We start from the raw sequence: 16,099 nt of genomic DNA, 5'->3' as shown, positions 1-16,099 counted from the left end.
CGTACTATTACAGTTTATACATATACTACCATAAATTTTCTATGATTTGGTTATGAAAAACACAGTTAATATTCCAAATTTTAATATCATTTTCATATATATTCATATTCTGGTAAACATTTAATCTGATGAAATATATACATATTTTTCCTAAAGTTTTAACATAAAACCACATTTTTTCATATTAAATTTAAGAAAAATTTTAAGCAAAAAAAAACTTACTAACTTACTTATAAAAGTAGGGGAATACATATCCCTTTGACAAAACATGTTATTTTCTTCCTTTCTTTATAGAATGGCCTACCTGATACTCAAGCCAAGTTCCATATTATGTTTTTATTCTTTGCTGCAGCTATGTTTTCTGTCAGCTTGTCTTCTCTGTTTGGCTATCATTGTTGGCTAGTCAGCAAAAATAAGTCTACATTAGGTGAGTATCCAATTATTGTAGTTGACAGAACTTTAAATACATATACCAACATTCATTGACAGTTGCTATGTGATTAAATGCCAACCTGCCCTGAAGTGGAAAAGTCATTCTTATTTCCCTCATTATTTTTTTTGATATGTCGCTTAGACACATACAGGTTTGCTCATTCCATATATTTATTGATTGTCTCATATATATATATATATATATATATATATATATGAGGACATATATATATATGGACATATAGATATATATGGACATATATATGGACATATAGATATGGACATATATATGGACATATAGATATATATGGACATATATATGGACATATAGATATATATGGACATACACACACACACACACGCACACACACACACTGGTGAGCAGGGGCAAAACAGTCTAATGAGGGGCAGAAAAATTAATAACCAAACATAAAAGTGATTACAGAATGCAAAGTGCTTTGAAGAAAACAAAAGGATGCTGAGGTATGAATAAAAGGATGGGGATGGTGGAAGGGAGCCTGTGTAGAATGAGTGGTCAGGGCAGAGCTTATCACAACAAAAAGTACTTAACCTAAGAAGTCAGCTATAGAAAAAGCCAGAACATGTATGTTTAAAAGCCATACAGATATCGGAGGCAGCAAAAGCAGTGCTTACAGGGAAATGTATAGCTGTAAATACCTATATTAAAAAAAGAAATACTTCTATTAATAACTTTATACCTTAAGGAACTAGAAAAAGAGCAAAGTAAAACCAAAGTCAGCAGAAGGAAGGAAATAATAAAGATAGGAGATAATAAAAATAGAGAATTAAAAAATAGAAAAACAATAAAATCAATAGTTGGTTCTTTTTTTAAAAATCAACAAATATGACATCCCTTGGCTAGCAAGAGAAAAAGAGAAGACTCATCACAAAAATCAGAAATGGAAGTGAGAACGTTACTACTGACCTTATGAAAATAAAAAGGCTAAGAAAATACCATGAACTATTGTCTGTCAAAAAATTAGGCAACCTAGATAAAGTGGACAAATTTCCAGAAACACACAGACTACCAAATTGACTCAAGAAGAAACAGAAAATCAGAGCAGACCTGTAAGAAGTAAAGTGATTGAATCAATAATCAAAAAAAACTCACAACAAAGAGAAAAGCCCAGAACAAAATGGCTTAACTGATGACTTCTGCCAAACACTTAATGAAGAATTAACTGCTCCTCAAACTCTGCGAATAATTAGAAGAGGAGGGGACACTTTCTAACTCATTCTGTGAGGCCAACATTGCCCTGATACCAAAGCCAGAAACACAGACATCACAAGAAAACTATAGACCAATATGTATATAGATTGAACTATTGTTAACAAAATATTAGCATACCAAATCCAGCAACATATTAAAAGACTTACATAACCATGATCAAGAGGGATTTATCCCAGGAACGCAAGTGTGGTTTAATAAATGAAAATCAATCAGTGGTAATATACCATGTTAATAGAATGAAGGAAATAGAAATAGAAAAGCTTAAGGAATTCACAATAAAAATGATTAGCTAATAAGCAAACTATGAAATTTGCATGATTTAAGATCAGTATGGAAAAAATTAATGCAGAAAAAGTACTTGACAAAATCCAACATCTCTTCATGATTAAGAAAAATTGCACTTAGACTAGGAAAAGAAAGGAACTCCTTCAACCTGATGAGATAAAGGGCATTTGTGAGAAATGCATGCCTAACATTATACACAATAGTGTAAAACTGAAAGCCTTTTTTCTAAGATCAGAAACAAAACAAGGATGCTCCTTTTCCCTACTTCTGTTCAACATTGTACCTAAGTTCTAGCCAGAGTAATTAGTCAAGGAAAATAAATGAAGGCATCAAAAAGAAATAAGTAAAGCTATTTTAATTTACAGATAACATGATCTTATGTATAGAAAACCTTAAGGAATTCACAATAAAAATGATTAGCTAATAAGCAAAATATGAAATTTGCATGATTTAAGATCAGTATGGAAAAAAATCAGTTATATTTCTGTGCACTAGCAATAAACCACCCAAAAAGGAAATTTAGAAAATTCCATTTGAAAAGGCATCTAAACAAATAAAATACCTAGGAATAAATTTACCAAGAAGGTACATATAACACTACTAGCACACTGAAAACTACAAAGCATTGCTGAAACAAATTAAAGAAGACTTCCCATGTTCATGGACTTGGAAGGCCTTATATTGTTAAGATGGCAATAATACCCAAAGTGATTTACAGATTCATTGCAATTGTAATGGCTTTTTTTGCATAAATGGAAAAGCCAATTCTCAAATTCATGTAGAATTGCAAGAAGCCCCACATAATCAAAACAATATTCACCAAAAAAAGAACAAACCTGCAAGACTCACATTCTTGATTTCAAAACTTACTATAAAGCATACAGTAATCAAAACAGTGTGGTGCTGGCATAGCAATGGACACATAGACAAATAAAATAGAATTAGAGTCCAGAAATAAACCTATACATCTTTAGCCAACTGATTTTTGACAAGGGTGTCAAAACCATCTTGTGGGGAAAGAATAATATCTTTGAGTTGCGTGAGGACAACTCAGTATCCACATGGAAAAAAATGAAGTTGTATCCCTACCTCACATGACGCACAAAAATTAAGTCAAAATGGATCAATGACCTAAATGAAAGAGCTAAAACTGTAAACTCTCAGAAGAAAATAGAGGGATAAATCTTCAGGACTTTGAATGTAACAATGAATTCTTAGATGTAACATCAAAAGCATGAGCAACAAAGAAAAAATACGAAACTTGCACTATCAAAATTAAAAGCTTACATGCATTAAAAAACACAAGAAAGTAAAAAGACAGTCTGCAGAAGGAGAATAATATTTCCAATTCATTATCTGATAAGGGCCCTACTATCCAGAATATGCAGAGAAATCTTGTAACTCAACAACAAAAAGATACAAACACTCCAGTTAAAACATTGGCAAAGGATTTGAATAGACATTTAAACAAACATTCCTCCAAAGAAAATATACAAAAGGGGAAAATAAAATTTTAGATTTTTCGTTTCAGCATTATTCAAGAAGAATATGTGGTATTATGGAAGGAATGTTGATGACCTCGTTCAAATCTCACTCCATGATTTATTTGTTGTTTGGTAAATCCCAGCACAGAAAAATATGCTCAACATCATTAGTCATTAGGAAAATGCAAATCAAAACCACATTTGGAGTACTGCTTTACACTCACTAGGATGGCTGCAATTTTTTTAAAAAGTCTTGGTGAGGATGTAGAGAAATTGAAACCTTCCTACTTTGCTTGTGGGAATATAAAATGGTGCCACCACTGTGAAAAACAGCTTGGCAGTTCTTTTAAAAGTTAAACATAGTATTACCATCTGAACCAGCAGCTCCACTCCTAGGTATATACCCAGGAGAATTGAAAACAGGGCCTGAAAGAGATACTTGTATACCAGTGTTCATAGCAGCACTATCCGCAATAGTCAAAAGGTCGAAACAACCTAAATGCCCATCCAAGGATGGGGAATATGTGGCATATCTATACAATGGAATATTAACCATAAAAAGGAATGAAGTCCTGATACATACTACACATATATGAACCTTGAAAACATGCTAAGTGAAAGAAGCCAATCACAAAAGGTTACATATTATATGATTCCCATTTTTATGAAATATCCAGAATAGATAGATCTGTAGAGGAAAATCACATTAGTGATTACTAGGGAATGAAGAAATGGGGGAGTAGGGACTGACAGCTTAATGGATATGGAGTTTGTTTTGGAGTGATAAAAATATTTAGAAATTTTATATAGGTGGGAAGTGCACAAAATTGTGAATATATTCTATTGAATTGTTCACTTTAAAAAGTCTAATTTTACACTCTGTGAATTTCACCTCAATTGAAAATAAAAGACCCTACAGGAAAAGAGAAAAAAAGCTAGGAATATTTGAGAAACACTCCATGGTGGCTAAAGCAGAGAAAGCTAAAGATTGAGAAATACATTAATGAGGTTTCAGAGGTGAGCAAGGACTAAGCTATGTAGAGTTTCTAGGCCAAGGTTAGGAGATTGAGAATGCAACCAGGACCACACATGCTTATGATCATAAAGGACACTCCAAGCTGTGAGCTTCAGTTATTATAATATGCAATGCGGATTAATTACAGTGGGTAGTCAATTAGTGTTCATTTTCAGTATTCTGAAATGAAACATTATGGAATTCTGAAATGAAATCATTACACCAAATACTATTAGGGTGAAAATACTGATAAAGTAATTTCTAAGCCCAGGAATTTTATTTCAGATTATCTGTTAGGCAGTTAAATTATAATTCATCAAAAGTAAATTTATAGTTTCTAGAGGTTTTTAACTTCTGGAAACTTCTAGATTTAACTTGTAGCACTGAAAGGACTTCCCCTGGATAATATGATCCTATGAAATGTTTTAGAAAAAGCTATGTATCCTAGGATGAAGAATGCTAAGGATCTTGCAAATGACCACATTTTTTCATAGCGCCTAATTCTGCTGGTTAGATTTTTCTTTTTAATGGACAAAATGATTATACCTCCATGTTTACATTCCAAAAACAAAATTTTAGATTTTGTATTTCAGCATGATTCAAGAAGAAAATGTAATATTTTTGAAGGAATGTTGATGACCTTATTCAAGTCTCACTCTGTCATGGGTTTGTTGTGTGACCTTAGGCAAGTCCCAGAGCCTCTCTGAACCAGCTTTCACATGCAGAATGAGCATCATCAGATGCAATACATGGTTCTGGACTGGATCCTGGTTTGGACAAACTAATTTAAAAGTACATTTTATAGTCAGCTGGAAAAATTTTATTAGATGAGAACCAATTTCAACGAAATTGGAAAATGCTTAGCCAGGCATGGTGGCATGGCACCTGTTGCTCCAGGAGGGTGAGGCAGAAGAATTGCTTGAGCCTGGGAATTCGAGGCTACAGTGAGCTATGATCATACCACTGTACGCCACTCTGGGCAACAGAGTGAAACCCTGACTCAAAAAATAAAGTGGATTTACTTAAAAACAAAGGTTTTAGAATGTATGTAAAAGATAGTCTGATTTTGGTTTTTTTAAAAAATACACCCGTAGATTTGTAGATCTATGTCTATGGATCCATCCGTTTATCTATCTGTTGATCAAAAGATCCAGAAGATGCAGTTTTAGTTTATTTGCTAGTTTGTATTTTCTAATTTTCTACAATGCACATGTACTATTATAATAAAAAGGCGTATTTTAAAATTAAAATAGATATATCTTATGACATTTTAAAACAGAATGGACACCCTGTATTTCAGGGCTGTTGACAGGCACATAAGCACTCACAGTCAGCCAGCCATTGATTTTCAGAGTTTCTTCATTTACTTCAATTATTGCTTAATATTCAGGATTGCTAGTAAATATGTTCTTTACTCATGTGATTCCTTTACCATCTTTTTTTAGAGGCATTCAGAAGTCCAGTATTTCGACATGGAACAGATAAGAATGGATTCAGCTTGGGTTTCAGTAAAAACATGCGACAAGTTTTTGGTGATGAGAAGAAGTACTGGTTGCTCCCCATTTTTTCAAGGTACTGTTTTGAAAATTTTCAGACTTTAATGAAAATAATACAGCAAAAGACAGTTTCAGGAAAAGCCTCTAGTTCCATAGGCTTGTAATTCTGTGTGGGAACTCTTATTTTTAAAGTCTATGATTCACCATAATATCAGTGTGGAAGTCAGTTAATTCATCATCTTCCTAAACACTGTGTTGAACTCAATGTGTAATACACATTTTTTTCCCTAGAGTATAGCATGTTCTGCTCTCGGACATCAGCATTTTGGCAGGGTTTCACTCTGTTGTCTTTTCTATGGTTCAGTTCTAAATTTTTATTTTAATTCTAGTCTAGGTGATGGCTGCTCCTTTCCAACTTGCCTTGTTAACCAGGATCCTGAACAAGCATCTACTCCCGCAGGGCTGAATTCCACAGCTAAAAAGTAATCTCATATTTTTTTTTTCATTTTACTTTCAAATACTATATTTTACCATATTGTGTCTTTTGGTTATATGTTCCTTTGAAAAAAAATGGAAGACCATAAGAAAATTTACTGCAATGGTTTCGACTTGAAATGAGGGAAAAAAGAAAGTATGATTGAGGAGGGATACATTGGAAGCTTCAATTATACTTGTAAAATGTTTTATTAATCTAAGTGTGAGTAAAAAGGTGTTACTTCTCTATACGTTTTGGTTGACTGAAATCTTATTTTTTAAATGTAGTGCTTAAAAGAAAAAAAAAATGTAAGTCAAAATTAGCTACCCACTGCTCAGGTAGGCAGACAGGATAAAATCTCCCCTGACCCGCCATGTCTTTCCTCTCTGTGATAACTGTTAGAGTAAAGAAACTTGAGGCTTTTGGAGATCAAATGGATCCCAGACACCTTCTTCACAATTCCATTTTAATGTATATTATGGACTTAGTGCCCTTGGAAGACCTCTAAGGATTATCTGAGCCATTTCTGTGGAGAGAGAAGCCAGAGCCTTGGAAATTCATTGTCTGGAGGCTTTTGCTCCAGCTTTAAGTTTGTTTTGATTCGAGACTATCAATAATTTGAGGATGGCCACAGAAAGACCTGACATTTGATTCTGGATGTGCTACTAACTGGCAAAAGGAAAAATTACTTAAACTTTTAAAATGCTGCATATGAATTTTCAACAATTTTTATATCTTTGTGACAGATTTGAGTGTAACCATTCCTCCAATTTTTCAATGAAAGCCAGTAGCAAAACATAACCATAATATAATTCTTCATTAAATGTTAGAGCTTTTCTTAGTTGCTGCAGTGCCACACACACAGTATCCACACCAACACTCCATATTGAACATTTCTTATTGATCACAGTACTTTTTCCCAGGGGGCCTGGAGTGACCCCATAAACCTCAAGGCAGTGTTCCTGGTAGCCATTCTAAAGTTCTTGTTGTTGTTGTTGTTTGTTTGTTTGTTTTTGTTTTAGTTTTGAGACAGGGTCTCACTTGTCACCCAGGCTGGAGTGCAGTGGAGTGATCATGGCTCACTGCAGCCATGACCGCCCAGGATCAAGTGATCCTCCTGCCTCTGCCCTTTTAAATTGGGAATTAAATTTAAAAGGAATTTTTATTTAAAATCCTTTTAAATTGTCAAAAGAGATGAAAGGTATTTGTCACCCCATCCCTAGAGTGAGCTATGTACAGGCCAGACCCTACCAGTTAGTGAAGGGGCCCGGTGTATATACTTCACAGGGACATTCAAGGGCATCACAGTTTTTTACTAGATCATGCCTTGTGCATTTGGGCTTGAAAATCCCACAGAGATAAATGTTTATGGTTTTTCATATACCTCATTGCACAAAAATCTGATTTTAATAAATTATTCAGAATGTTTCAAGCTTTTACAAAATTCAGTAGTAGTTTATAATACTTTTTTGCCCTTTGTGTTTTTTTAATAATTTAAGAAATTATTTTGGTTTTAGAGATAATATTTCTCCTTCCACTAAGGGCACCATGAGATTTGGGAGAAATCTTAGTTCTGACACTGTTACCCAACTAGGTGATCTTGAAGAAGTTAAGTAATCTTTTGAGGCCTCTGTTTCCTTTCCTTTGAATGTTGAGGTCAGATTTAGACAGCTAAAGTCTCTTTCTTCTGCAGAATTCTACTATCTCCCATGTTAAGCCCATATAAAATTTTCGTGGCAAGTTCTGTTCTCTTCCTTACTCCAGAGTTGAATATCTTGCTGTCTACTTGACATACCCACTTGGACACCTAAAAATCATCTCCAACTAAACAGGTTCAGAGCAGAACTTTGAATTTGATTCCCAGCCATGTGTACCCTCATCACCACCCTAAACCGGAATCTCCTCCATGCTTCCATATATCAGTATTAGTGACCTCCATTCTCCCACGTGTTCATGCTAGAAACTGTGGGATCATCCTGGATTCCTCTCTTTCAGTTACTTTGTATTTACTTCATTTGCAAATCCTATCAGATGTCTCTTTAAAGTATATCTATAATCTGAATACTTTCTCACCACCTACAAGACAGCTTTCCTGGTCCTAGCCCTCATCCCTGCTCCCATGGATTACTTCAGTACTTTTCTAACTGTTCTAACATTTTTGCCCCACTCCAATCTATTTTCCCTTCAAAATACAAGTCAGATTGTGTCACTCTTCTGCTGAAAGCTCTATTAGTTTCCCATCTTACTCGGAATAAAAGCTAGTGAATGTCTGTTCCATCATTTAACAAGACTGTCTGATCTGACCCCAGACAGTCATTCTTTTTTTTTTTTTTTTAATGGAGACAGGGTCTTCCTGTCTCTATTAAAGCAAGTTAGTAATGTCTCTGTTATAATAATAAAATGTCTCTGTTAACCGCCTGTTGCCCAGGCCAGAGTGCAGTTTTGTGATCATAGCTCACTGCAGCCTCAGACTCCTGGGCTCAAGCAGTCCTCTTACCTTGGCCTTCTGGATGTCATTCTTTTTTACTTTCCTTTCACTCACAATCCTCAGACACACAGATCTTGCTGTTCCTCACATGGACCAAGCATGTTCCTTATGTAGTGCCTTGTCCTTGCTAATTCCCTTTCCTTACCATTCTTCCTCCAGATCTGAGTGAGCTGTGTCTTCTCTTTATTTATATTCTGTTCAGGCATAACTTCAGAATAGAGGCAATCTTTGATAACCCTTTGTAAAATAGTAACTTTCTCCGCCATTTCCTGTTACACTGATTTTTTTTTCTTGAGACAGAGTCTCACTCTGTCACCCTGTCTGGAGTGCAGTGACGCGATCTCAGCTCACTGCAACCTCTGTCTCCCAGGTTGAAGCAATTCTATTGCCTCAGCCTCCCCAGTAGCTGGAATTACATGTACACCACAATGCCCGGCTAATTTTTCTATTTTTAGTAGAGATGGGGTTTCACCATATTGGCCAGGCTGGTCTCGAACTTCCTGACCTCAAGTGATCCACCTGCCTCAGCCTCTCAAAGTGCTGGGATTACAGGCATGAGCCACTGTGCCCAGCCTGATTTTTTTGATTGTTATAGCTCTTATTATCACCTGACTTATTTCATTCATATATATATGTATTATTTATTTTTCTTCCTCAGTAACAGTGAAATTTCCATGAGAACAAAGACTTTGTTTATAAAAGTGACAAGTACTCAATAAATATTGTTGAATGAATGGATTCTTGCCCTTTGCTAGAGTCCTGTTAGCAATAATGAATCTTCAGAGTCCCTAAACCAGGATCTAGTTAGTCTTCTGTACCTGTTACATGGTCCCTTTCTTGAAGAATAATAAGAATTAAAGTAAGATTTTTTATATAATATATTTAAACCTGTATGGAGATATGCTGTTTTCTATTTTTTAAGATTTACCTCCAAAATTTTAATAAGGAGTTGTTAAAGCTGCACAAAATTGAAATATTCTAAAATTTTAGATATGAGGTAATTAAGAAAAAGCATACCCATATATCCTTTTAAAACATAATAGTTACTATATATAATTGAACTCAAATATGTGAAATTATTCTTGAAAGAATTTTAAGTTGTTTCTTTTGAATACTATTGCAATTATTATTTCAGAACATTCTAAAACATCACTAATAGTTTCTATACCGATAATGTTTCCTAAGTGAAATATTTTTATGTATACTTTTTCATGCCCTCCAATCTGTTGATGTATGGCATTTCCATGTAAATTTTAAAGAAAATTCTTCTTACAAGACTCCTTATTCCCCAGACTGAACATTGGGTTTGTAAGACCTGATAATTTCAGATGTTTTTTATATTCCTGCAAGATAGTTTGCTCAAATTTGTTGTTTCAGTTTTACAGAAGAAGATAGAGAAAATTCTGTTCAAGACCATTTAGACCACTTTAGAAGCTGTAGGCCAGTTTTTCCTCAACTTTGTCTTCCTACCATCACATTCATATTTTCTTTCATATCCACATATCACTTACAAAATTAATATTTTTCTGTATTTAAATTGGCACTTATGCTTTTTTTTAAACCAAAGTTTATACCACTCTCATAAATGAGAAACTGGCGTAACTTTCTATAAATAGAATATAACTTTAAAAATAGGCAAGGTGTGGTGGCCTATGCATGTAATCCTAGCACTTTGGGAGGCTAAGGCAGGAGGATCACTTGAGACCAGGCATTTGTGATCAGGCTGGGCAACATAGGGAGTCCACTCTACAAAAAAAAAAATAATAATAATTAGCTGAGGGTGGTGGTGTGGTCCCAGCTACTTGAGAGGCTGATGGAGGAGGATTGATTTGAGCCAAGGAGGTTGAGGCCATGACCGCACCTCTGCACTCCAGCCTGGGCAACAGAGTGAGATTCTGCCTCAAAAATAAATACATACATAAAATTGATAATAAAATACTATTATTAAGTTCTAACTACCTGCTAAAGCCTGGGGCTCAGGACTATTCTCTGGAGATTTGCCAGTGTTAGAGATTATCATCTTATTGTAAGCAGAAGAAGGAAAAGAGACTGAAGAGAGAACACTTTTCTCACCGCAAGTCAGTGCTATTTAATGTCTTATTCTTGTATTCCCCACATTATTTTGGGTACCTCCTGCAGTCATCTTGCATTGCAAGTGGTTTTGGTTCCATACATGGAGAAACAATCAACTTTACTATCAAAAATTAGCTTATGATGATTTTGATGATTATTCAATTATTATTCAGTCTCGAAAATCATCAGTTTCCTGCAAAGCCATTGAGAGAGTCCCAGAGCCACCTTCTTACTGATTCTCAGTCTTGGACGGAGAGCAGCATAAACCCAGGAAAATGCAAAGCTGGTAAGGGTGTGCTTGTTTGGCTGTCTTTTGATATATTTTATTTTTAGAAGGTAAACGTGGTTAAAAAATATATCAATTATATTACCTACAGGCGTTTGCTTAGTTTGGAGTCAGACTTCCATTTTAAATTCAGAATTATTTTCAAAGAACTACTCACGAGGTTCGTTAATACCCGTTAGCAGCAGAAAATCATTTTGTGAAAGATGGATCTGCATTGCCTTCTTTCTGTTTAAAGAACCAAATCTTTATCACCATTCCTCAAATAAAATGATAGAAGTAAATTCAAAATATAAAGTATAAAAATGAAAAAACTACAATCAAATCAGATAGAAGATAGAAAAATGTCTACTGAAAAGGACCTTAAATTATTCAGTTCTTTTACTCAAAGATTTCTGTACAATTTCAAAATGTCTAAGTTATTGTGTAATTACCATAACTTCAACTGCCTGCGATTTCTTCATATCCCACTCACATTCCTCTTGTTACTGTTGTTGATTTTAATCTTTTGTTTTCTTCAGTCAGTGTAGTTTGTTAGCAAGGAACAAGCAAGGCTTTGAAGTCAGACCTGATTTAAAATCCTAATTTGGCCTCCTAGTAGGGTGTGATATGTGTTACGTTACCTAACATCTTTTAGACTTAGCTTCATTCTTTTCAAAAGACTACCTGTTTCTCAGTGTTGGTGAGGAGTAGACAAAATAGGGTGATCATACATGCATGTGTGTGTATATATGTGTGTTGTCCACATAAAGGAGTTAAAGCCATACATCTACGATTAAGGCGTTATTAGCCAGAAAGCCTTCAGATTGACGCTAACCTTTTCTCCTTCGTTTCTAGTCTTTACAAATAAACCAGTCAACGTTTTAAAGTGTAGTGAACTGAAGTCAGGCAGCAAGAGAGTTTGAAGAAACCTCTGGGATTTAGTGGTAGCAAAAAACAAATGGATGATCCTGAGTACATATTCTAGTCATTATTTAATATATTATCAGTCATCTTCTCCTAAAATACAAACTTTCTTTAAGTAGCCTTATTTTTAATAAATATATTTGCCTCCCAGAGGGTCCCATGATTTGACTATTCATAATTTGGCCACTCTCTCAACCTTCAAACATGCCATTTCACTTTCTAATCTATGGCAAGGACTAGGCATTGCCTAAACAACGGTTGATGACACCAATTTGTTCTTTGAATCCATCAGTTTTGTTAGAGGCAGAGAAGTGATAAATAGTTGGGGGTCAATTGTTGAGAAGTGGAAAAACAAAGAACTCCTCTTCATCCAGAAGAGATTCACGTTTCATCTTATATAATTTATATTAACATAGCAGTGGTTTCTTGATTTTCACGTGCTATTATAATTCTTTGGCATGTTCGATTAATTTTTTTGTTAGTTGGATGGATGAAATGAAGAACTACTTAAAGTTTAAAGGATGATGTATAGGAAGGAAAAGAAACAAGAAAAATGAGATGAGAAAGTGCTCAAAGATTGGTTTGACTAGAATGAGGTTGGTAGAGGAAGAATTTGGAAACGTTGATGTAAGCCGATGTGAGCAGTGTGGGTCAATATATCTTTCATTATTAGTTACTGTACTCCCTCAGATGTATATTTCTGTTTTTAGTGTTTCGTGTGTGTGGGAGAGACATAGTGGTTGTAACTGACACTGTATAAGGGGTGTGTGTGTGTTTCTATATAACCATCTTATACATACCCTTATTATGTACAAGGCACCTTTGGAAGTCTACCAAGGGATTCATAATTCATAGATGAATAACAAGTTTCTGCCTATTTGTTCAAATCAACCAAAAATGCTAACTTATATTCTTTCATTAAGGTATGAGCAATCCTGCATTAACCATGGAGAATGAGACTTAACTCCTCAAGCAAGATAAATTCATACTTCATAAAAGTACGATAATTTTCCCTTTATTGTTTTATGTTTTTAACAGTCTTCTAATTTTTTTAGGGCAAATAGTTTCCATAAACGTTTTTAATAATTTGTGAGTGACTCATATAGAAGATCTTTTACCTGACTTGTGAGATTGCATTAGCCATGCTGGGGCTTCTGAGTACAGACCTAGCTTCAGTATTAGCTAGTATTTAGGTTAACTTGATTAATTATAGAAATAAGTTGATGAACAAAAGTCATTTTATAGTAATGCATTAAGTGGTAGGGATCAATCCCAAAATACTGAACTATACATAAAAATTATCTTGTCGTTTATAGAAAATTAGAATAATTATTTTTAATTTTTGTTCATCTTTCAGAATATACAGTGGTCATATCCTTGACCATCCATTAGGAAACGTTCACTAAGTCTAAGTGCAATGTAATTATATATCATTAATGTACTCGTTAGCACACTGTCATTCCCATTTTTGGGTCATAGTAGGGCCGCATAGCATGTGTTAACCTTAAAGTAATAGGTGTTCCAAATCATCTTCTTTAAGCCTTTTTTTTTTTAAACCTGCAGTTCCAAATCAGTTTCTTTAAAATATTATCTGTTTGTAAGCCTGCAGTCAATAAAAAGCTACAATAAGGAACCCCTTTGGAACAAACAACTATATAATAAACAATTTACAGAGCTGAATATTAAAGATAGCAAGATAACTCTCTATTTACAAAACGGCAATCTAGAATCCTAAAGTCTATGAAAAGCAAGAGATTCACTTGTAAAACAAAAAGATTTGCATCAAAGCTCATGTATATCTGTTTTTATTTGTCTGTTCTGGTTTTGGTAAATTAACCATGTATTATCAGCAAAATGCTGACCTGGCAATTTGCCAGCTGACTAGTATCTGATTTTGGGAAGACCAGGATCAGCTCTGAATACCTGATGCTACAATAGGTCAGACTGACCATAACTGGTTAAAATAGTGAAAATTTCATCTGAATTTAATTAAATAGCAAAGAGACATTATTAAATTTCTGAATGTAACTATGAATGTAATTTTAGAATGTAGCTATAGCAAATATGAGTCACTAGCCAATACCACAAATAAAATACAGAACATAGTTCTGTAAAACATAGAATTTCACAGGATTTTTTTCAATATTTTGAAATCATCAGTTGTGATAACCGTTGTTTTTAAGGTCAGTGGTATTAGGAATTTTTCTGTGTGTTAAGTGTTTTACATATTTACATGGTAATATTATATAAAAGCCATCGAGACTTCCCAGTATTTTGACACAATACCAGTATTGTGGTTGTTTATCTCCAACACCTTGCACAATGCCAGACACATAGACACATAGTAGGTTCTCAAGATTTGATGGATAAGTGACAAAACAAAAACATTGAAATTAAAATTTGACAGTAACTTGATTTTATTAATTCAAATATGACATTAGTAGTCATAATCACAAAATGACAGCACGAATCAGCGCTATAGATCTAAAAGTAAACCCCTGATTTTCTGATGTAATGTTTTCTATTCTATTTATATAACCAGTTGCAGTAACATGTTTTGTTTTCTTAAACTTTCCCTAAAGTAGCTAATAGAAACTAGACTTTTAAAAATAATTTTTTCCTGCTTTACATCTCAGATTTTCAATTCATTCCTGTTGTATTTATATCAAGTAATAGTGTGATATTGATGTGCCTTATTTATATTAAGTATCTTCATATTGGCCGAGCGCGGTGGCTCACGCCTGGTAATCCCAGCACTTTGGGAAGCTGAGATGGGTGGATCACAATGTCAGGAGCTTGAGACCAGCCTGACCAACAAGGTGAAACCCTATCTCTACTAAAAATACAAAAATTAGGCGGGTGTGGTGTGGCGCACCTGTAATCCCACCTACTCAGGAGGCTGAGGCAGGAGAATCGCTTGAACCCAGAAGGCGGAGGTTGCAGTGAGCCGAAATCGTGCCATTGCACTCCAGCCTGGGAGCTTGGGTAACAGAGTAAGACTCTAAAAAGAAAAAAAACAAAAAAACAAAAAAAAACACACAAAAAAACTTCATATTTTTTCTCCTGTTTTTGAACTACAATAGTAAATGATGTCACCTTTTTATAAAATATTTGTTTGTTCAGCAGTTTCCAGATGGTTATAATGTGCCTAAACCCATAGTTAGTACTAAAAAGTAAATTAAATTTAGCTTACCAACCTTTCCTATCATATGGTATAAATAAAAAATGCTGGCCGGGCATGGTGGCTCACACTTGTAATTTCAGCACTTACGGAGGCCAAGGCAAGCAGATTGCTTGAGCTAAGGAGTTCAAGACCAGCCAGAGCAACATGGTGAAGCCCCGTCTTTACCAAAAACACAAAAAGAAAAAAAATTAGCTGGGTGTGGTGGCATGTGCCTGTGGTCCCAGCCACTCCGGAGGCTGAAGTGGGAGGATGAGAGGATCACTTGGGCCAGGGAGGCGGAATTTGCAGTAAGCTGAGATCGAGATCGCATCACTGCACTCCAGCCTGGGTGACAGAGTGAGGCCCTGTCTCAAAAAACAAAACAAAATGAAACAAAGCTGTGCTTCTATGCACATGAAGTTTCAAAATCATTTCCCTAAATGTCCTTCCCGACTCAGTTGCCACTCCTAAACTCCATTCAGCCTCAGATGAATGCAGAACTAACAACATAGAACCCTGCCACTCACATTGTAGCCCCAAACCAGCAACATTGTCATGACCCTGGAAGATTGATAGAAATGTAGAATCTTAGGCCTTACCCTAGACCTACTGAATCAGAGTCTGCAATTTTTTTTTTGCATTTTAATAGGATCCTCTCATATATGCATATTAAAGTTTGAGCAGTATTGATGTAGAGGTCCTTATTCAAGAACACGTCCACTGAGCCTGCTAGCATAGTAAAGAGTT

At 34.9% G+C, this 16,099-nt stretch overlaps 1 protein-coding gene across 2 annotated transcripts in view; it reads left to right on the top strand.

Moving 5' to 3' along the window:
* ZDHHC2 (zinc finger DHHC-type palmitoyltransferase 2) overlaps nucleotides 1-16,099 on the top strand; it is a 76,433-nt gene that overhangs the window by 50,625 nt on the left and 9,709 nt on the right. For both annotated transcript variants that reach the window (XM_055287188.2, XM_063613262.1), the window contains 5 exons: nucleotides 295-427; nucleotides 5,914-6,040; nucleotides 6,354-6,446; nucleotides 11,174-11,286; nucleotides 13,113-13,187. In XM_055287188.2, the coding sequence (XP_055143163.1) occupies nucleotides 295-427; nucleotides 5,914-6,040; nucleotides 6,354-6,446; nucleotides 11,174-11,286; nucleotides 13,113-13,153 (507 nt within the window). In that variant the 3' untranslated portion in view covers nucleotides 13,154-13,187. The remainder of the gene's footprint in view (nucleotides 1-294; nucleotides 428-5,913; nucleotides 6,041-6,353; nucleotides 6,447-11,173; nucleotides 11,287-13,112; nucleotides 13,188-16,099) is intronic.

This window comes from Symphalangus syndactylus, chromosome 1, assembly GCF_028878055.3.
Source record: "Symphalangus syndactylus isolate Jambi chromosome 1, NHGRI_mSymSyn1-v2.1_pri, whole genome shotgun sequence".
In the NCBI taxonomy this organism is placed as follows: domain Eukaryota; kingdom Metazoa; phylum Chordata; class Mammalia; order Primates; family Hylobatidae; genus Symphalangus; species Symphalangus syndactylus.
Note: the sequence above shows the minus strand (reverse complement) of the source record. Positions and strands in the feature narration are given on the sequence as shown.